This window comes from Podarcis pityusensis (assembly GCF_964106645.2).
Source record: "Podarcis pityusensis genome assembly, chromosome: 2".
In the NCBI taxonomy this organism is placed as follows: Eukaryota; Metazoa; Chordata; class Lepidosauria; order Squamata; family Lacertidae; genus Podarcis; species Podarcis pityusensis.
Genome location: NC_138029.1, coordinates 51,988,173 through 52,010,351, shown reverse-complemented (window position 1 = coordinate 52,010,351; position 22,179 = coordinate 51,988,173). Strand labels below are relative to the sequence as shown.

The window sequence follows — 22,179 nt, the reverse complement described above, 5'->3', positions numbered from 1 at the left end:
AACTGGCAATTCACTCAACTATTAATCCTGCAGGGGGAAAAACACTGAACAGTAGGGTGTGCGACAGATACACAGATACACACACACACACACACACACACACACATTATTGGGTGTGTTCTACTTCTCTGAAACTCTCAGAATTTACAGCTAAATTCTCTGTGAAAACTATTCCAGCCTTCTGAAAGTACTACCCTATATGCAATTCATCTCTGTGTAAGAATGAATTAAATGCCCTAGTGCAAGAACCGTCTGTAAAACTGACTTATTTGTTATCCTACCCCTTTTTGTGGCAAGTGGAAATAAGCAGAATTGCCTGAATAGTATTTGAACAGCAAAAAATCAGTTCTGAGAGGACTGGCCCTAAAGTGGACCTTACTAGATGAGTGATAAAGCAAAGATGGGAGAGTCAGTTGTTATAGAGGCAACTCCTTCTCTGAGCTCTGTAATTTTTAAAATATTGCAAATACAAATTGATCAGTGCAAGTCCCTAGAAATCTTAACTGTGAATAAGGTCTTATATCCTGTTGTAAAGAATCCCGTTGACTAGCTTCTGCAATATAAACCTTACCTAATCACAAGCAACAGAGGGAGTTCAGGGTTAATAGGTCATATAATGGCCAACACAGGAAGGGCTTGGTCAAAGAACTTGGCCAAACAGCAGCACCTCTTGAACAAATGGTGGTGCAAGGATTCTGCTCTGGCCAAAAGGAGGAAACCGTACTCATACTAGGCAAATGGAATATTCATGCACCAAGAAGCCAGCATGTCGCATGCACCAGTAGATAGCACAATAGATAGCACTCCCTGATCCTTATAAAAGGTCCCAGGTCAAACTTGTTTGCTGATAGGAGACCTGCTCTTTATGACTACAGATCAGCTTCACAGCACTACAATCTCTCTGAACAGGAGTGCTCTCGCTCTCTCTCTCTCTCTCTCTCTCTCCAGACTAAAAGCTTCCCTCAGACTTTCTAGGCACTCACATGATCTCCCAAAGCCATAGCAGATTTCTGGTGATTTCACAGAATACCACAAAACAAACCTCATTTGGAGCGGGGGGGGGGGGGGGGAGAGAATTCAAATGTCAACAGCTTGTCTGGCACACAAGTATTCTGTAGGTGGAATTTAAATAACCAGCTCTCTGTAAAACAGATTGCTTCCATTTTGCCATTATTCTTTTACAATACAAGGGTGCTATTCACTAGGGAGCTCAGGCATAATGCTTTATTTTTTCCTGAACAAAATAGCCTACAAGGAGAAATATGTGGGAAATTTAGTACTGGGGACATAGTATTATTGCCCCTCTGACCAGAAGGAAGTGTTGTAGCAACACATGACTCCTTCAATTAGCCCACATACAGAGGAGGAAAATGCATGTACTGGTCATCTATATATTGTTCTTCCCTAGGTAAGAAGCTGCACCACTTACAAAGTGGCCATGGGTTTCTTGTGGCTGTCTCCTGCTTCCTGCTCCATGCATAAACCAAAAGCAGCAGCAGCAGCTTGGTCCCCTGGGATTGGAGGAAGAGAAACTATGTCATTCCCATTCATCTTCCTTACACCTGCCTAGCCAGTCCCAACAGCTGCAATCTGGATGGTGCTGTTGGCTGCTCCAAGCCCCTTAAGGACCAGGCATGGCAAACACACCACAGTAGTGACAATGTGGTTGGCAGCCCCTGAGAGGCAGCAGCGGCAGCAGCGGCAGTGTCATTCAGAATGCAGTGGATGTCCTCAGCCATCTCACAAATGGTGCTAGTGACTGGACAGCCCAGTTCCATACTTTGGCACTGCACCAATTCTCTCTCCCGCCCTCCGTGTTCACATTTAACTATTTCTTCCTGTATAATTTCTTGTTAGCTTTTGGGAAAAGTTATAGGCTAGGCTGGGTGAGATGGTGTGCTGTTTATATAAATGCGTAATAATACAAAGCAATACAATTTGCAAATGATTAAAGAAAAATGCATACTTTGCCAGTAAAACCTACATCTGATAAGGGATGGCCTTGTCTGAGCGATTGCTCTTCAAAACGGATGCCTGGTTAAAATCCAGATATGCTTGCATTTTAATCAACAAAGAGAGCTAAGTCATAATTTTCAAAAGGATACAAGCAAGCCTGTACCAAAACCCAACTCTCTAATTTAATCAACTTCCTTTAAAGCACTGTTCTGTATTAATAAAACAACAAGATAGGAGCTTTGCTGATTCATGAGCATCTACATGCTGATGCTTGAACTGCAGGCCTGATGCTTCATTTTGACCTTAAAAACATGTTTTTATTGAAGACGTGACAGCTTCCAAAGAACTGCTAAGTGCCTTCTTCCTCAGGACATGCCCACACTGGAGTTCCTTGCCTTTCCAACATTATTTCTGCAGGCCACAACCTGAAGTGTTGGGGGAGTTGAATCAGAAAGCACTGCACAGGGTGTTGTTCTACCCTGGGAGCTCCTGCTAACCACAATGGTGCTACAAGCCACAAACACATCACCCCAAATCTGCCATTTGGAGGATAAGAGACAATTTGCCAGCGTGTGTGTTTGTCACAGCAGAGGTGCAGCACTGCTTGCAAGGACAAGATAATTGAAAATAGCCTTATGCAGACATGTCTTTATAGAGGAGAGCTTAGCTCCAGGCAAATAAACTTCTGCAGGAGATAATGGCATGGTTCTGCTTCACACAATAGGACAGGGCTGTGTGTCACAGCTGCTGGCTCTGCTGCCAACCTGTGTGTGCTGACCTTGCATGAAGCCAATCCGTTCAATGAGGAGCTATGCCATGACCATGATTCCCAACTACACACCTGAGTAGGACTTGCCATTATGTTCCACTGAACACACACAGATTGGGAGTGGGGCTCTTATCCACACACAGGTGGGCAGCAGAGTCACCTGCCGCAATCCTGCAACCTTCCACATGTTGATCAAATGAGCCCCATCGGCATGATATATAAGCCAATCCTTGGCTTCGCAAGATCATGCTCATAGCCACTTTGCTCCTCTCTCGTAATTTTTACTGCTGCACCATTCTGAGCTAAGCTTTGGCTTAGGGTTGGCTTACCATGTCAGCCCAACTCTCAGTGAAGCATTTTTTTAACTTACCACAAGCTGTAACCATGGTTTGTTCTTGGCTCAGCTCAGCACAGCAGTCAAAAGGAACAGAGAGGAGTGAAAGTGGATATGAGCTGTTACCTGTAAACTGGAACGTTCAGGCGGCTTTGCGAAGGCGTATTTTGTATTACCGTGTCTTGCAAACCAGCTCAGTGTGTGGAGGGGGAACAAGACGACAGGAATTCAGACACCAGAAGGGAATTGAATTTACCGTTGTGAGTGACAGAAACCTGGGCATGATTTGGTTAAGAGAATCAAACTAAATCATGTACATATTTTAAAGAAAATTGGATATTAGCTTTTTTCTAATGCTCTTGAAAAGAAAGCACACTTCACTTGATAAATACTGTACACATTTTACTCTCACCGTTACAAATCTGCAGGAAAGAGTGAAGGAAACTCTCTTCGGCCTGTAAACATGACCATAAAATCTGTGTGGTCTAGAATATGCACTAAAATGGTTCTTTCCTGATTTGAACCTCATTATAAACAGCACCCACACGCACAGACAAATGGAAGAGAGACTGAAAAGCATTTTAGGGTTGTGCATGAAAAAGCCATCATGCAAGAGAAAAAGGTCTGAAGAATAAATATAGGAGCCAAAAACTGCAACAGCTTGCAAGTGGGAGTCAGATGCATTTTCTATTGCAAAACTGAGCAAACCCCCCCAACTGCTAACGTCTTATTTGAAACGTGGAAGCCATTGTTCATAGCTGTTCCTGTATCAGGAGTGATAGTCCACCACAATGAATAAAGCAGGAGCGGGCAAGATGCTACCTGTTCCACCCACAACATCCCCTTTGAGCCATTTTTTATGCAACTTACCAGTTCAGCATGCCAATCACTAAAAAAAAAAGAAGAAAAAAAAAGACCTAGATCTTTTACGGCTTTCTAGAAAAGGCTGAATACAGCGATTGCATATCTTTAAGCAAGTGTGTCTCCTTCCAAGAAAATGTGATTAGAATCAATGTTCTAGGCAGCTGGGGAGAGAGGCTACCATGTGAGTCATTCCCCTCCTTGTCCCTGTAGCCATCTCCAATCGCGTTGCCTAAATACTTCCTTCCAAAAAGCCCCAATGTGCAACCTCCTGCCCATACCCACCAACCATCTTTTCACTAATAATTAGGTGAACTTGGGTAATTTCTTCCACTTACATATATTCTGATTGGACAAGGTCCATTTTCTTTATGCATCTCTTTTGATTTCCATATCGTAAAGCCAGGAATGTTTTGGAAAAGGTTCTCTCCAGGTCTTAGAGCCAATATTTTAAACAATCATCATTATGCTTTTAATACACACACCCTCTAAAGAAAAGCTCTGAATACTTTCTGCTGTCTTTGCAAGAGGAAATGAATAACATATTGTCCTTTCATACTGGCTCTAGAAAATGGTCATATACCTGAAGACAAACTCCTCCCCACCGAATTTTGAAAGCTTTTCCTCACATGAGCTCACCTGGACCCTGCAATCACCATCTAAGGCCTTTCTCCACTTGCCCCCTCCACAGGTCATCTGGAGGGTGGTAACATGAGAATGAGCCTTTTTAGTGGTGGCTCCTTACTTTGGGAATGTTCTCCCCAGGAAGGCTCACCTGATACCCTTTTTGTCTAGTTTTATGCACCAGGCGAACCCTTTCCTTTTTATCTGGGCTTTTGGCCCTTAGTTTGAGGGATTAAGAATTTGTGGCCTCTGCAGACCTGTGCTCCATCACAGACAGTTGGAGCAACAGTGTAGCCATGCCAATTCCTACTTTCTTAAACCCCCTGGTTTGACGCAGGGCACACAAGCACCTGATGGCTTCTCCTGGCAGGTAGATCCAGCTGGTCCCATTGCTTCAAGTCCCTCCTTGAGCATGGAGGGGATTCCTAAGGCTCTTCAACTTCTGAGACCCACCCGCCAGCTCTTTTCCCGCTGCCTCCCTGTCTCTGACTGTCCAGTCACTTCCCCTTGACTCCCCTCTACCTCCATCCCTGGCAGCCCCTCACGGGCAGCACAGAGCCCCACAAATCACTGGCCCCTCCCCCTGGATCATCCTCCCTGTCACCTGCCTCTCCCAATCCCCCTGCTCATCCCTGACATCATGTTAAGCCCAAGAACTGCTCACAAGTTCCTAGCATCATTCGGAGACTATTTTGACCTGAAAGAGAAGAGAGCAGTGTATTAATCTTACCCATAGTTTGCTGTCATGATAAAAGGCTCCTAGCAGCTTTACAATGTAAGGGTGGTCACAAGTTGCAAGGATCTCAATCTCCACCGTGTAGTCCTCCAGCTCATCTTCACTCTTGGTCTCAATGACTTTGGCAGCAGCTAAGGCACCCGTCTCTCTGTTTTTGGCCTGTATCATAAAAGTAAAGGAAACAGTGTAAGAAAGTATTGCCAACAGCAAAAAGGTAGTGACCATGTTCACACCTGATACCAAACCATGGTTTTCAACCAAGTGCATGAGCAAAGCAATGGGCTTATACACACAGACCTCTCCTCCTGTGAGCCAGGAGAGGGACTTGTGCAGAGGTTACTTTTGCTCTCTCTTAATCTCAGGTTCTTGTGTAGCATGAGGCAGAGATCATGGTTTTGACCAGATATACTGATGGATAGCTCAGTCAGTAGAGCAGGAGACTTTTAATTGCAGGGTTGTGGGTTCAAGCCCCACATTGGGCAAAAGATTCCTGCATTGCAGGGGGTTGGACTATATGACCCTTGTGGTCCCTTCCAATTCTGCAATTCTATGAACCTATGATTCTATGATGTTTGGTTGAGTAGAAATCTGACAGTGTTTGTTTCACACAACAAGAAAAGCCAAGATAAAAGCAAAGCAAAACACAGCTCCGCAGAAGTCTTCCTCCTGGCCACGTGGAAAGAGAAGATGGGAGCACATACAAACATGAATCTTTGCTCATGTTAACTCCAACTCATGCACACAGCACTAAACCATGGTTTAGTGTTACATGAGAACCAGGCTACTGGCACAGCAGTTGCACAACTGTGAACCCTGTACAGGGTGCTATTTCTTTACAGCTGGCAGTATAATTTGTGATATTGGGTGTTAAGACTTATGTGCCAATTAAAATGATGTACTAACAGTCTAATCAACATGTTAAAATGAAATAATGAATATGGATGCTACCCAATATAAGGTGAAGCATTAACACAATAAATTTCTAAACCATCCCCACTCAAATATGCACAACTTCAGACAAAATGCTGAAGGAAAGGCAACTAGAAATGGGGGCAGGTGGGCTCAAACCCAGGCCCCCAACAGGTAGGTCTGAACTACCAGCACCCTGAACTACTAGCACCCTGGTTTGACAGCAATGTAAGCAGATTAAACTCTGTGGGTCAAGGGTGCCCCTCTAGACTTCAGTTCTGGCCAGAATACAGTTGTCTGGCGCCATAAGCCAGTCAAGTTCCACCAAGTCCTTTAAAGCCTTAGCAGCTCTTCATCCACTGAGGAATGGCAGTTGCATATGTCGCAGCCCCAGGTGGTGGAGCTTCAGAAATCTGCTGGTGGAATTCTCTGAACTCCCAGCTCATCGTATGTTAGGTCAGCGGTCTTTGCCCACCTGCCAACTCTTCTTTACACAATGCAGAGGCGACCACAGGCAAGGGAATGACTATAAGCAGGGTTTGCCAGACCTGGGATATTTAGCACAAGCTTTCCTAAGGAAAATAAAGGCATATTCTCTCTCTCTCTCTCTCTCTCTCTCTCTCTCTCTCTCTCACCACCCCAGATCAACAGCTAAAATTAGTAGTAGCCTTATTAGGTAACCAATCTGTGTAAATACAGGGCAGTACCATACACTCCAGATCACTATCTAGTACTCGGTACACAATAAATTCTCCAGATGGAGGGGCATATAAAACTTTGTCTCTGCATAGACAGGACCTTCCAGGCAGAATCTTGCACAAGGCACTCATCAGATGGCATGTGTGTGTGTTATGTTTCTACTAGAGGAACACTGAGGCCAGTTTTTATCTACATTATTGCTTTCTCTTTTTAGGTCTCTGTTTAGAAAGCCTGTGGAGAGTTTACAAAGGGATTAGTTCCCAACATAAACACTCAAGGTGTGCTTGAGTCAGGCACATGCTATTGACGGTGGTAACACAGCTGCGATTCTGAGGTAAAAGCCAGCACGGTCTGGATGACGACATTTTGGAGACTGGTGCTGAGAGAGTGCCTTTGCTGGGTGTTGCATGCACATTATTTGCACAGTCCTGTTTCTTTCCAGGAGAAAGAGATATGGCCTATTCCCCTCTCCCTCTTCTTCCATCCTTCTTATATGGCTCTTTACAGAAGTGTCATGAACACCAGGAAAAAAGCAGGATGAGAAGCACTTGTAAATATGCCCGCTTTTCCATTTAGAACTTGAAATAGAAGGGTCACTGCTCAGCCACTGCAGGAAAAACTGCAGCCTGTTGCTGGAACTCTTTTCTGGGGTCCTTTCTTATTGGGCTTTATTAAAAACCAGAGGACCTCAGACTTTTACATCCCTGCCAGTGACTGACACTCAGTCATCCAAAAAACCCACACAATCCAGAAGCATCAATATTTGAAGATGTGAGACCCGTGTGATGAACCCCTATAATTTGATGTAGACCAAACAGCGCCACCTATAGGATTTGTGACTTGGAACCCCTGTGGAGAAGTTCTGAAGAGGCCAATATGCTGACTTTTATTTCCAATACACTTTCCCAATTTAACCCTTTATTAACAGTCGTCACCACTGGCAAGTTCTTCTGCAATGGGAGTTCAGAAGCACAGGAAGGTGGAACTAAGCTCTAAGTGAATTCCTGACTGGCTACTTTGACCACTTGCGTCAAGAGACAGGTTTTCCTTTGTCACTGCTACACATGATACTTCATCTAATGAAAGAGCTCAGCTTTCACTGGTCTCAAATTCCCCCCCAAAATACGAGGCATTTCCCTGTCTCCTTCAGAATTATGCTGATCAGGAGACCCATTACAAGAAATGGATGCTTTCTCAGGCAATTTTGTCTAGAACTCTGCACATTCTCTGAAACCCAAGACTTTACTCAAGCACCCAGAAGGTAACAAGCTAAGTGAAAACAATTATGCCTTCCTTTCCCCTTCCTAGTCCCCCTCCCCTCCAAATAAGCTTTCTTCATATATGTTAACATTTGGTTTAATTGATTAAAAAGTTCTCTCTCTGGAAGTTCTTTCTGGAATCCTCATGTGCTAAGACCTAATCGTTCTTAAGCTAGCCCTTGTCTTTCCAAGGAGAGTCCACAAGGTTCAGTACAATTTGGAGCCCTCCGGTACAGTAAAATTAAATAACTTTTCTTCTTTATCCTCACAAGAATTGGGCTGGACAGAAGAACTTTATAGGACTTAGAAACCCCACAAGCTGCTTGACAGTCTAGGGGGCAGGGGAAGAGAACCTCAGGACCAGGGGCCAAATGTGGCCCTTGGTATTTTCCCACAGTCAGGATCCCTCTCCTCAGGCCATACACCTCACCAGCCCTGCTTCAAACACCAAGTATTTTTGCCTGGCAGAATTGTGTCCTTGAACTCAGATACTTCTTGCTCGTCTGGATGGAGGCATAGATGACTGTGTGTAAAAACTACCTTTCTGTATGAAGGTCACATTTTATGTTTGTCACTCTGCCCACTTTTGCCTCTGGTCCCGCCCACCCCTGGGCCTTGGTCCTCGGAAGGTCGCCCAGAAGATAATATGGGCCTTGGACTGGCCTAGGGTTTGTCAGCAGGCTCAGTCTGAGCAGTCAATCATATTTTTTTTCTTGGAGGGGGGAGGACCCTTACGAAAAGGGAAACTGCCAGAAAGCCTCCCCACCCCCAGGTTCTTCATACCTGCAACAAAATGTTGTCGTGTGGAGTGCTCCTGTACAGGATTCCAGCTAGCCAGCCACACCACAACACTCCATTTCATTTTCCCTGCCTCCCAGTTTTCCACCCCATCCATACCCTGCAAACAAGTCCCCCAATTTCCCTTTCCACCCACCCAAAGGTTTGTGTTTATCTGCCAAACATGGAATTCCCCTTCCAGCTTAGCCTGCTGATACTTCCTTCTGCTGTGTGGGTGGTGCTGCCTTGGATCCATAAAGATCTACACACTTGGAGAATGAGTTCGCTGCAAGAGCCATGGATAATGATGAAGATGATGATCAGATAGTGGATGCAAACAGTTATGAGGCGGGGCATTAGGCCTGCTTGTGAGGGTGGGGCATTTCGCCACAAACTGCTGAAGAGAAATGCAGGCACCACCCATTCCTCTCAGGACCGCTGCTAGAATTCAAGAGCCGACTGTTATTAACAGAGGTTTCACTTGTGAGGAACTGCAAGCCCCTTGCAAGAGCCCTGCCTTTCCTTCCGTGGTTTACACAGCTTGTTTTTAGAGGAGAGCTACTAGAAGAAGCTTCCTTTTCAATTAAGCTTCTTGGAAGGCGTCTGCAGCGTAGCAAATTCCTCCAGCTCTGGACTCACACTTGAGGTGTGTGGGAAAGGAAGCCTATGCTGTGCGATAGCTGCACTGGACAGAACAAAAACAGGTGTCTGTGGGAAGCCTGCAAGCTGGACATGAGCGCAGGAGAACACTCTCCTCTTGCGGTTTCCAGCAACTGGTATTCAGAAGCATTCCTGCCTCTCTGACTGTGGAGGCAGAGCAGAGCCATTGCAGCTATTAGCCTTTGATAGCTGCCTTCTCCACGAATCTCTTGTCTAACTCTCTTTTCAAGCCATCCAAGTTGGTGGTCATCTAAAGGCACTGCTGCAGCTAAGCCTACACATACACACGGATTACAGATGAGGGAGAAATCTGGTTTGGTTTGGGTTTTGAATATGAATCTACTTAATTAATACTTCTGGAAACAATACGCAAACCAAAAGGCAGCTGTCCTTCAAAATGCACACCTCTTTGAATTCTGCAGTGCAGTTCTGCACCTAAGAAAAGGTGTACAGAAATGTACCTATTAGGGGAGGTGTGCATGAAGAAGCCAATATTAATGAAAACACACATAAATGCATTACAGTTAAAAGCATTATTAAAAGCAGCATTTTGGCATCTGTGCAGAAGAGCATAAAGGTCTGGATTCCACATGGACTGGGGAAGGGGATGAGAAATAAACCCCAAACACTATCAAAAAGAGGGGAACCCCCACCCCCTGCTGCGAAACAAACGAGGCAGAAGAGATGATGAAGCACTGCCTGCTACTAGAGGAACTTGCAAAATCACAGTTCACCGGAAGCCAGCCTGGAGCCAGAGGAACCTTTTGAGCCAGCAGCCAGAGCCAGCCTAGCTGTTTTCATTTCAGAGGAAGCGAAACAATGACTGGGGGGAACAAGCCTGTATTTAGAACACTCTGCTGCCTTGTAGGACAACAGTGATGCTGCTCTTATGACCACCCAGCGGAAGGCTGATATCATGAAACAAGAGAAAAGGGAGGATGGTGAATAAGGAGGTCACTTGGATTGCCCTCTGGTAGAACTGATCTCCTGGATGTGCCACATTCGTGATCTTTGGTTGGGGTGGGGAGAATCTCTCTAGAACTTATTTTCTCATTTGGGACACCCATAGCTTGGATCCACACCTAGCATAAATAAACAAAAGCATCTGAGCCACTCACATAACTAAGTTTAGAGTGGTCACATATTCAAGTCACCCACAGCATTCCAACCTGCAAAATTCTCCCAAGCAATTTTTTTTGGTCAATGCTAAACTTTTGTTGTTTCCAATCCAGAGCCAGCAGCACAGTATCTTTATTTCTTAATGAAGGGAAGAGGGGAGATTTGAAGATAGCATTGCTGGAGGAAGATAGCTGCAATAAATATAAAATGCAAGAGGCACACATAAAAGTGGTAGAGGCGAATGGTGAGAGAAGCTGGGTCATTTATCGATGACCTCTTGCACATTATCCAATAAAGCCACATTCCAAACAGGGCTCACAAATCATGGATGACAGAGTGGGAGGGAAAAGAAAATATGGTCAAGAGAGAGGGGGGCAGAACCCAAGGCCTTTGACGTAGAAAGGGTCGATACGGGCTCCTGTCCCAGGTGTTAACACGGAGACACACACACAATGTGCAATACCTGCGTATTCACTATTAAGTGAATCAGATTTGTTGTGGGTTTTTTTGTTTTGTTTCTAGTTTGAAATAATTCAGAGATGATTTAAATATAAAATATTGTAATGAAAAGCTTCCTCAGAGGCTTAGTAGGGGCAGAAGACCAGGCAGAGTATCACCCTTGCAGCTCTTCACTGGTCCTGTGCTGGCAGCCTCCTAATACAAAGAACACTTGACCTTAAAGCATAGCTAGGAAAGAGAAAGGGAAAAAACACAAACTGGTGAAATCTTCGGATAGTCCTGTATCACTTCCCAAACGGATCAGTCCAGGAGTAATTTATTAGCGGGTGGGCAAAAAGCAGGTAATAAAATACAGTGGTACCTCAGGTTACAGACACTACAGGTTACAGACTCTGCTAACCCCGAAATAGTGCTTCAGGTTAAGAACTTTGCTTCAGGATGAGAACAGAAATCGTGCTCCAGTGGCGCGGCAGCAGCAGGAGGCTCCATTAGCTAAAGTGGTGCTTCAGGTTAAGAACAGTTTCAGGTTAAGAACGGACCTCCAGAACGAATTAAGTACTTAACCTGAGGTACCACTGTAATTTATCAGCGGGTGGGTATGGAAATGAGTTGTGCCAGTACCATGGAAATGTCTATTGTTTTTTGGGTTTTGTGACACCATTAAATGTTTTACTAAATAGCGCCTTCTAGAACATTTTGTTGTGAAGTGGAGACACAAGTTGCCTGAAGAGCTTTAAATGGGCAGAGAAGAAAAAAGTGGCCATTGTGACTAAACCGGTTATCCAGTGGTATTTTGGACGACTTAAAACCTCTCTTACTAGTTTTAAAAAGGAGTTTTGCCTGACTGACACCAAAAAATGCCTCCATAGTGTTCCCCAATGTTAAAAATAAAGGAGTGATTTATACAGAAGCCCTTTCTTTGCTTCATGCCTATTGTGAACAACCAGCCAGGAAAAATGCTGACATTCAGATTGGAAGATTAAGCACCTTCCCTTTCTCCCTCCCCTTCAGACAGCAAAACTCCCTTCAAAGGATTTTTTTAAAAAAAGAAATCAGTAATGTTCAAAGACCTAAAATCATACTGAGAACTCAGCAGGTGAGTGCCCGTGTGCCAGAAATATAAGCTGCCCAAAGCCAGCTGGATTATGAACCACAGCAGTTCCATTTTAAGAAAACAGTGCAAGCAGTCCAACATACGGTCAGCTTTCATATGAATGAATATTTAAATCTGAACTGATCTTCTAAAACTCAGTGTGTGTGCATACTAGCTGCTAGCAGCACAAGACTGTAAAAGCAAGAGTGGCATCTCTTCCATGGTTGCAAGAGCGCCTACCACATTGAAGCAGCACTTACTGGGACAGTGAATGCTTGTTCCCTACTTACCGTATTTTTCGTCCCATAGGACGCACCTAGTTTTTTGGGGGGGAAATAAAGGAAAAAAATTTCCCCTTTATTTCCCTCCCAAAATCAGGTCGGGGAAACCAAACCAGGTCGGAGAACAGCGGGATGGCGGCGCTGCGCCTCCCCGCTGTCCCCCGAGCTTGTGGGGCTGGCCGATGTCTGCCCGAAGCGCGGGGCGCTCTGCTTCAGCGCGCCCCGCGCTCCGTGCAGCAGGCTGCTATCCGCAGCCTAGGGAGCCCTGCGGGAACTCCCGCGGGCTCCCCAGGCTTGCTGATAGCTTCCTGAAGCCTGGAGAGCGAGAGGGGTCGGTGCGCACCGGCCCCTCTCGCTCTCCAAGCTTCAGCGAAAGCTTGTATTCGCCCCATAGGACGCACACAGATTTCGCCTTCATTTTTGGAGGGGAAAAAGTGCGTCCTATAGGACGAAAAATACGGTATGTTGCTACTAGGTAATGTTGATAACTTTAGGTGATCCTGAGCACCTAAAGCACTGTGTGTGCGTGTGTTCCAAGTACCAGAGATGGAAAGCACACAGCCTTCTGTGTACAAGGATAAAAATAGAAGTAAATAAGCAAAATGTTCAGGATTAACAAGGCACTGCAGGGTGCACAAATAATACTTACTTAGTGATTCCTCCCCACAAGTATGTAAATATTCTTTGTCCTGGTAGAGCCAGGGAGCACTCTGTATCAAAGGAGAAATAAAACATCACAGAATGCCACAGGCTCATGGAACTGCATTGCCTCATCAAGACTGCATATCATAGGCTGTCGGAGAATCAGAGTTGGAAGGGATCTCAAGAAGCAAGTTGTCCAACCACCTGTCACTACAGAAAAGCCACTGCAATAGCATCCCTAGATGGATGGCTGATGGACCGACCGGAAGACTGCAATGTTGCATTCTTTCCTTTGCTTCTGTTGATGCCAACGAAAATCACATTAGTCTTTTTAGGCCACGGCCCCACACACTCACTCTTGTTCTAGGAACACTATCTTTAGTTCAGTTCGGAATTTGGTTGTTAGTTATGAGAGCCATCTGCAAGTATTTGCTGGGAGGAGACACCATAATCTGGTCCCAAGAGATCTTTCTTGGTTGATAATTGGCTGCATTCTCCCTTTCAGAGATACAAGCACACTCTCTTACTCCTTGCTTAAGGATTATTGTGGAGTGGCAAGGAATGGCTCTGCATTATCTAGACAAGTGTATAATGCCTCCTTTCCTTTTATGGACATGATGCACAATGACACTGTGGCTCACAATTGGTTATTGATCCATGCTGCAAACATTGTGCATGTAGTAACAGTGGCAATAGTAGCTTCACTTCTTAGAATAATAATAATAATAATAATAAATTTTATTTATATCCCGCCCTCCCCAGCCAAAGCCAGGCTCAGGGCGGCTAACAACAAACAAATAATCAAACAATCAAATAATCCAACATTCTAAAACATTTCATTATAAAAATTAATTAAAATCAAATTAATGGCAACCGTTAAGCAAAGTTCTGTGCAGGTTGCCGGAGGTGGGAGTCAGGCTGGGCCCTGACCAAAGGCCTGGCGGAACAACTCTGTCTTGCAGGTCCTGCGGAAAGATGTCAGGTCCCGCAGGGCCCTAGTCTCTTGTGACAGAGCGTTCCACCAGATTGGAGCCGCAGCTGAGAAAGCCCTGGCTCTAGTTGAGGCCAGCCTAACCTCTCTGAGGCCTGGGACCTTCAGGATGTTTTTATTTGCAGACCGTAGGTTCCTCTGTGGGGCATACCAGGAGAGGCGGTCCCGTAGGTACGAGGGTCCTAGGCCGTATAGGGCTTTAAAGGTTAAAACCAGCACCTTAAACCTGATCCTGTACTCCACCGGGAGCCAGTGCAGCTGGTATAGTACCGGATGAATGTGATCTCGCAGCGAAGACCCCATAAGGAGTCTTGCCGCGACATTCTGCACCCGCTGGAGTTTCTGGGTCAGTCTCAAGGGCAGCCCCACGTAGAGCGAGTTACAATAATCCAGTCTGGAGGTGACCGTCGCGTGGATCACAGTGGCTAGGTCAGGGCGAGAGAGATAAGGGGCCAACTGCTTAGCTTGGCGGAGATGAAAAAATGCCGCCTTTGTTATAGCTGTAATCTGCGCCTCCATAGAGAGGGAGGTATCGAAGATTACACCCAGACTCTTAACGGACGGTGCTGGCACTAATTGCACCCCCGCAAGAGATGGGAGTTGCCCCCCCAATCCCATATCGTCCCGTCCCAGCCAGAGGACCTCTGTCTTCGAAGGATTTAACTTCAATCGGCTTCCGCGTAACCATCCAGCCACAGCTTCCAAACATCTGGTCAGTGTGTCTGGGGCCGAGTCAGGATGGCCATCCATCAACAGATAGAGTTGGGTGTCATCGGCATACTGATGGCAACCCAGCCCAAAACTCCGGACAAGCTGGGCGAGGGGGCGCATAAAGATGTTAAAAAGCATCGGGGAGAGTATCGCACCCTGAGGCACTCCACACACCAAGGAGTGGCGGGATGACAATTCCCCCCCAAGCGCCACCCTCTGTCCCCGACCAGAGAGAAACGAGCGCAGCCATTGAAGGACTGTGCCCTGGATCCCCACGTCGGCAAGGCGGTGGTCCAGGAGTTTGTGATCAACCATGTCGAAGGCTGCTGACAGGTCTAGAAGAATCAGCAGCCCCGACCCGCCTCGATCCAGCTGCCTGCGGAGATCATCTGTTAGGGCGACCAGAGCCGTCTCGGTCCCATGACCAGCGCGGAAGCCAGACTGGAATGGATCCAGAGCCGATGTTTCATCCAGAAACCTACCAAGCTGTTCAGCAACCGCTCTCTCAATCACCTTACCCAGGAATGGAAGATTCGAAACCGGGCGGTAATTGGATAGATCTAAGGGATCTAATGATGTTTTCTTTAAGAGCGGGCGCACCACTGCCTCCTTCAATTCCCCTGGAAATATCCCGGTGCCAAGGGACAAATTGATGATATCCCCCAGGGGGGCCCGCACCTCGTCTGGACACGCTCTAATCAGCCAAGACGGGCACGGGTCAAGAGGACAGGTGGTGGGCTTTCCAGCTCGGAGGAGTCTGTCCACATCGGCTGGGGATATCCGATCAAAGTGGTCCAATACTGGACCCGAGGACAGTCGAGGGGCCTCCAGTTCCTTTATTGTATCCAAATTGGCAGGGAGGTCATGGCGGAGCAACAGGACCTTCTCCGCAAAAAAGCTCGCAAATGCCTCACAGCTGTGTGTCAGATTGTTATTTAAATTTGGCTGTCCTTCAAGGGACGTTAAAGACCTAATTATACTAAATAATTGCGCCGGGCGAGAGCTAGCGGATGCAATGGAGGCCGAGAAGTAAGACTTCTTAGCGGCCTTCACCGCCATCTCATAGGTTTTCATAAAAACCCTATAAGATGTTCTTGAGGCTCCGTCACGGGCACCCCGCCATACTCGCTCTAGCCGTCTGAGGTCCCGCTTCATTTTCCGAAGCTCCTCGGTAAACCAGGGAGCCCGGTTTCTGCGGAGTCGCAGAGGGCGCTTAGGTGCGATCTCATCTATGGCTGCCAGGAGCTGGGTATTCCAGCCCTCAACAAGCTCAGTCAATGAGTCGCCAGGGGGAGCAAGGTCCCGCAAGGCTTGACGGAATCTATCAGGGTCCATCAGCCTCTGCGGGCGAGCCCAAATCGGCTCGCCACCTAAGCAGGGTGGGGGTGGAAAGTCAATCCTGGCTTTCAGAGCGTAGTGATCAGACCATGGCACCTTAATTGAAGGAGACATGATCACATCTATACCTACGCCAAAGATCAAATCCAGCGTGTGGCCTGCTTGATGTGTGGGGCCTGAAACAAACTGGGAGAGCCCTAGTGTTGCCATGGAAGACACCAGGTCCAGAGCCTGTGAGGAGGGAGTGGCATCAGCATGGATGTTGAAGTCCCCCAATACCAATAGGTTAGGGAACTCCAAGGCCCAGCCGGCCACCGCCTCCAGTAGGCCTGACAGGGTGGCTGCTGGTGCGCTAGGTGGCCGGTACACCAGCCAGACAGCCAAGCTCACCTCAGAGCCCCACACTAGGCCAACACATTCAATGCCGGGGATCGATGGCGATGGTAGAGCCCTGAAAGGACAATCTTCCCGGATTAATAATGCCACCCCTCCCCCCCGGCCCACAGTCCGTGACTGGTGGAGGACGGAGAAACCCGGGGGTGCCATCTCTCGTAAGGTAACTGTTGCCCCTTCGCGTACCCAGGTCTCCGTCACACAAGCCAGGTCAACCCCCTGCGAGGTAAAGAAATCTCGCAGAGTGGCGGTTTTGTTGCCTATAGACCTGGCATTGCACAACACCAGTGACGGAGGTGAGTAATCCTTGCTCACCCTACCCTCGTCCCTCGGGATGGGGCGCAGATTGGAAGGGGTACGAGCATATCCGTATCTCGATCCCCTTCGCCTATAACATCTGCCCCCACCACCATACCTCCCTCGCCCCTCCACGGTAGCAATCCCAAGCCTCATACAAGCCTCCATTTACAAAATAGAAAACCAAACCAAACTGAAAACAATTCTACCTAAACAAAACCAATCCCCACCCCAAACCACAATAAAACAGAACAAAATAAAAATACATAGATAAAAACCACTGTTCACGGTGGTACAGTAAAGTAAAAAGTAAAAACACCTTTAAAATACTTTAAAATATATAAAAACATTTTTAACATTTGCTGCAGCAGCACCAGTGTCCTTAAAACTGTAGCGGAGGTGAGTCTGGGCCCCGCCCCTAGGCCAGGTGGAATCAGCCTGAAGAGGGAGCGGCCTTCCCCAACACTCACGGTGCAGCAGCAGCGATGTCCCAATGCCTTAGTGAGGCTTCTTAAAGCTGTGGCGAAGGTGAGTCTGGGCCCCGCCCCCTAGGCCTGGTGGAATCAGCCTGAAGAGGGAGCGGCCTTCCCCAACACTCACGGTGCAGCAGCAGCGATGTCCCAATGCCTCAGTGAGGCTTCTTAAAGCTGTGGCGAAGGTGAGTCTGGGCCCCGCCCCCTAGGCCTGGTGGAATCAGCCTGAAGAGGGAGCGGCCTTCCCCAACACTCACGGTGCAGCAGCAGCGATGTCCCAATGCCTCAGTGAGGCTTCTTAAAGCTGTGGCGAAGGTGAGTCTGGGCCCCGCCCCCTAGGCCTGGTGGAATCAGCCTGAAGAGGGAGCGGCCTTCCCCAACACTCACGGTGCAGCAGCAGCGATGTCCCAATGCCTCAGTGAGGCTTCTTAAAGCTGTGGCGAAGGTGAGTCTGGGCCCCGCCCCCTAGGCCTGGTGGAATCAGCCTGAAGAGGGAGCGGCCTTCCCCAACACTCACGGTGCAGCAGCAGCGATGTCCCAATGCCTCAGTGAGGCTTCTTAAAGCTGTGGCGAAGGTGAGTCTGGGCCCCGCCCCCTAGGCCTGGTGGAATCAGCCTGAAGAGGGAGCGGCCTTCCCCAACACTCACGGTGCAGCAGCAGCGATGTCCCAATGCCTCAGTGAGGCTTCTTAAAGCTGTGGCGAAGGTGAGTCTGGGCCCCGCCCCCTAGGCCTGGTGGAATCAGCCTGAAGAGGGAGCGGCCTTCCCCAACACTCACGGTGCAGCAGCAGCGATGTCCCAATGCCTCAGTGAGGCCTCTTAAAGCTGTGGCGAAGGTGAGTCTGGGCCCCGCCCCCTAGGCCTGGTGGAATCAGCCTGAAGAGGGAGCGGCCTTCCCCAACACTCACGGTGCAGCAGCAGCGATGTCCCAATGCCTCAGTGAGGCTTCTTAAAGCTGTGGCGAAGGTGAGTCTGGGCCCCGCCCCCTAGGCCTGGTGGAATCAGCCTGAAGAGGGAGCGGCCTTCCCCAACACTCACGGTGCAGCAGCAGCCTGCTCCTCATGGTTCTGTTTTGTTTTTAATCACCATGGGTCTAAAATGACCATTTCCTTCTATTGCCATGAGTTTGGTTGTTCTGGGTCACATAGCATGTCTTGATTAATGTGTGGCAATCAGAATGTTGCTTTTTTGAGCTTTATAAAGTGTTACTTTGTTGTTCACGAGGCAATGGCGGAGGGTTGTTTATCAATGGTCAGATTTGTGAATTGTTTCATAGGTCACATTTACATGCTGCATTCCTTTGGGGGTGCAGCTGACTTTTTTAAAACCTGGAAATTCCCAGCCAAATTGATTGCTCTGAACATAACACTTGTCTTTCTGTAAATTACATTCCCATTTGGAAAAACAGGGTTCGGTCAAGTTCAGTAGTCAGCCACTGTGTTTCATTGAGAGTAAAGGAATGAAATGATGATCTCCAACAGCAGCTGCTGCCTTTCAGATCATCTCATCTGATTAATTCAAAGGAAGTCCACACATACTCCTGAAAATTTCAATTTACATTTTAAGCAGGGGAAATGATTTCAGGGCAAGGGAGCTTTTCTTGGAGTACATTCAGACACCCTCTACAACAAGTGTGCATTTATCAGGTTAAAAGGATTATTCTGTGAAAAGGTGCATAGCATTAGATAACATAGTCATGACTACAGTGTGGCAGCCAAGCTGTTTTGCTTGGAGGGGACCACTTTTCAGAGTTTAAAGATTCAAAACCCTGAAGCACAGCTCTCTGTGGTACAAAGCAATGAGCTCACCCAGCAGAATTTGGAAGACTAATGACCAAAAAAATAAAAAGAGCCAGAGTGAAAAATAATATTTAGAAATAATTCACTGAACTGCAAACAATGCATGTGAATCTAAACATCAAGTTCTGCTGATTAAGAGGACACTGTTTAGGATTTAGTCCTGGAGAGAAATGGCAGCTATTATCCTATTATTCTCCTAGCACATGAGAGGATACTGTGCTCCTGAAATGATATTTTGGTGGTAGAGCATATGCTACTGTTCAGTCTACAAATAAGGAATAGAAACTGTCCATTATTTTTTTTGCTGGGGGGGGGGGTGTTGAGAAGATGAAGAAACTGCAATCCACCACTATGCCTCCGCCTCAAAATTGCCCAAGGTGAAAGCTTCTCTAGGTTCCAGTAAAGCAAGAAAGCATTTTGAAGAATGCAGAAGTACTGATACTAAATTGCACAAGGTTCCAGGTCAAAGATCAAAATAGATTCCCCCACTTCACCCCTGCAATTCAGAATCACCACAGAACATATTGTGGGGTCCAGAGAGTGGCAAATCCATTTAAAAGGTTTGTTTCTAAGATGGATTCCATGCCCCAATGCACGCCAGAAATGCTCATGTTCCAAGCAATGCTCCCACAGAGGCCTTGAAAGACCTTCTGTTAACACATACAAGCAAAACAAGACATGCCAGAGAAGTAATTGTTAAATAGGAGTGCCTATAGAACCAGAGACTCTGCAATGAGGGAAGTTAGGGATCCTAACCAAAGCAAGCTGTCAATATGAAGCACCAAACCAAAGCAGTTTTCTTTGGAAGGAACAAATCTTTGCACGCTACATGCCCCTGCTCACAATACATCAAGTAATTGATCCTTCAGATTATCACAGGAGGACACCAAGATGGTTAATTGCTTTCTGATTACCTCAGTGTGACCCTACAGCCAGATCATAAGATAGTTTGAAATTGGTGCCATGTTAGAGTATCCCAACAATGAACATGTTTACCTTGCAGTACATTACAGTACAGCAACCAGTAACCAAGAAGCCTCAACATTCAACTGAATATATAGAGGGAAACACTTAAATTAGGTGATAACTTAAGAGGTAACTATTTATTTAAAATGCATGCCCCCATTTTTCACCACATTCTGGAATACACACCATTACTTTCCAAGGGATGGCTATGCTCATATATACCACTGCATGTAAACAATCCAGGAGAGGTGACTGACTTTGCCAGTATATACATAAAGAGATATAGGCACACATGCATACCAAACAAGATAGATGAGTTCAAAGCAAGGGTGCACATTCTTAATAATAACTCATTATGGAGGTTTTAGAGATGTGGTTTGGGAAGAGGTTATTAGATGAGAACAGGGAGTGGCATTTCCTCAGAGCATCCACAAAACAGAAGCTAAGCTGTGATCAGCATTGATTCAACAAGAATTTCATCTTCCAAAAAAAAAGTAAAAAAAAAGTGGAAGAATAAAGTGTCATCTCTCAAACTTTTACTCCTGTGCCATGTTGATAAATTCATTGGAAGTAATGGGTTCCAGCACATTTTATCTGTGTAGTCCAAATAATGGAGTAAGATCTTTAAAAATGCTAGCAACAATTACAGCACCACATAATGAAGTCAACCGCTGACAGCTCTGAAATGAATCATACTTACACATGAATGAGCCAAAGAATGTGCAAAGAATGTTCAGAGCCTGGAAAGGAGTTCAGAACTATAGGTAATAATTTACCTGCTGCCAAGAGGGGCAGTGAAGAACTTCAAAGGCATTCTAGTCAATCTGTACCTTTGAGGGGTGGGGGAACCCACAGCACAGCCCTTCTGTGCCTTTCACCTCAGAATGCAGGGGAGAAGCCTATCACTGCATGCTCTGCAATGTCTGGGAGTGTTCACTGATTGGCTCCTCCACAGCATTCGAAGGTCAAAGTCACAAAAGAGATGTAACAAACTCCCTTATTGCAAAAAAGAGGAAGCAATGCTTCCAAAATGCCAGTTGCTGGCGACCCCAGGAGGCAAAGAATGCTCTTGTGCTCAGATCCCACAAGCATCAAGTTGGCACCTGTGAGATCAGGATGCTGGACTAGATGGGCCATTGGTCTGATCCAGTATGCTGTTCTAATTGTGGATAAGGGTTGTCTCTCTCTCCAATGCGTTGTCTGTAGCATGAGGAACATTCAAGCTGCAATCCTACGTACATTAGCCTAGGCATATGCTCACGGGTAGTGAGGGAAGAGCCTAGCGACGTCTCAGCTTGGATGACATGCTAAGTCAAACCTTGGCATATCTCAGAGTGACACAGCAGTAGAAAGGAGCCGGGAGAAGCAAAGGGTTACAAGCACTGCTCAGGGAGCACACATGTTCTCTCTAAGCCATAGTTTGGGCTCACCATGTTGTGTGCACCGACTTGGAGAAGTGGCACAAGGCTGTATGGTGACAGGTAGCGAGAATGCTTAGTTTGTTTTTAACGCAATCCATTCTAGAACAGAGGAAGGGAAAGAGGAATTGTGTACAGGAGTGAACCGCCATGTAAATGTTCGGAGACTTGCGCTTCAACATGCATCCTTCAGCATGCAAAACATGTGTTCTACTACTGAGCTGTGTCCCACTCCTCTTAGGAGGAAACCTGGCCTGTAGAAGGGTATGTGTGGGTGTGTGGTGGGTGTTTTGGGGTGTAGGGATGAGGAAGAATATTTGATCAAGAGGGCAATTTCCCCTACTTGCTAGATGTTTCCTAGCAACTCATTGCAACTGACTTCTTTGGAACCACATTGCTGAGCAGAGGGTTGCACGGCCAGCATGAGTCAGTATAAGGGAATGGGGTTTAGGCAGCCAATGCTACAGTGAGGTTATGTTTTTGTTTACTCTTTGTCAAACATGCCAGAAATGTGTCAGATTAAGTAGGTCCTTGTGGCAAGATTAGTTCTTCCACTTCTCTTCCTCCAATTATGAGAAATCTTCTCCACCACAGTTCTACTGTGAACTGGTAGTGC

General features: G+C 46.6%; 1 protein-coding gene across 1 annotated transcript in view; it reads right to left on the bottom strand.

Annotated features, from left to right (window-relative positions):
• Nucleotides 1–22,179, bottom strand: part of STK10 (serine/threonine kinase 10) — a 67,591-nt gene that overhangs the window by 32,874 nt on the left and 12,538 nt on the right. Inside the window, exon 2 of the mRNA XM_080997116.1 lies at nucleotides 5,275–5,439. Within this exon, the coding sequence (XP_080853242.1) occupies nucleotides 5,275–5,439 (165 nt within the window). The remainder of the gene's footprint in view (nucleotides 1–5,274; nucleotides 5,440–22,179) is intronic.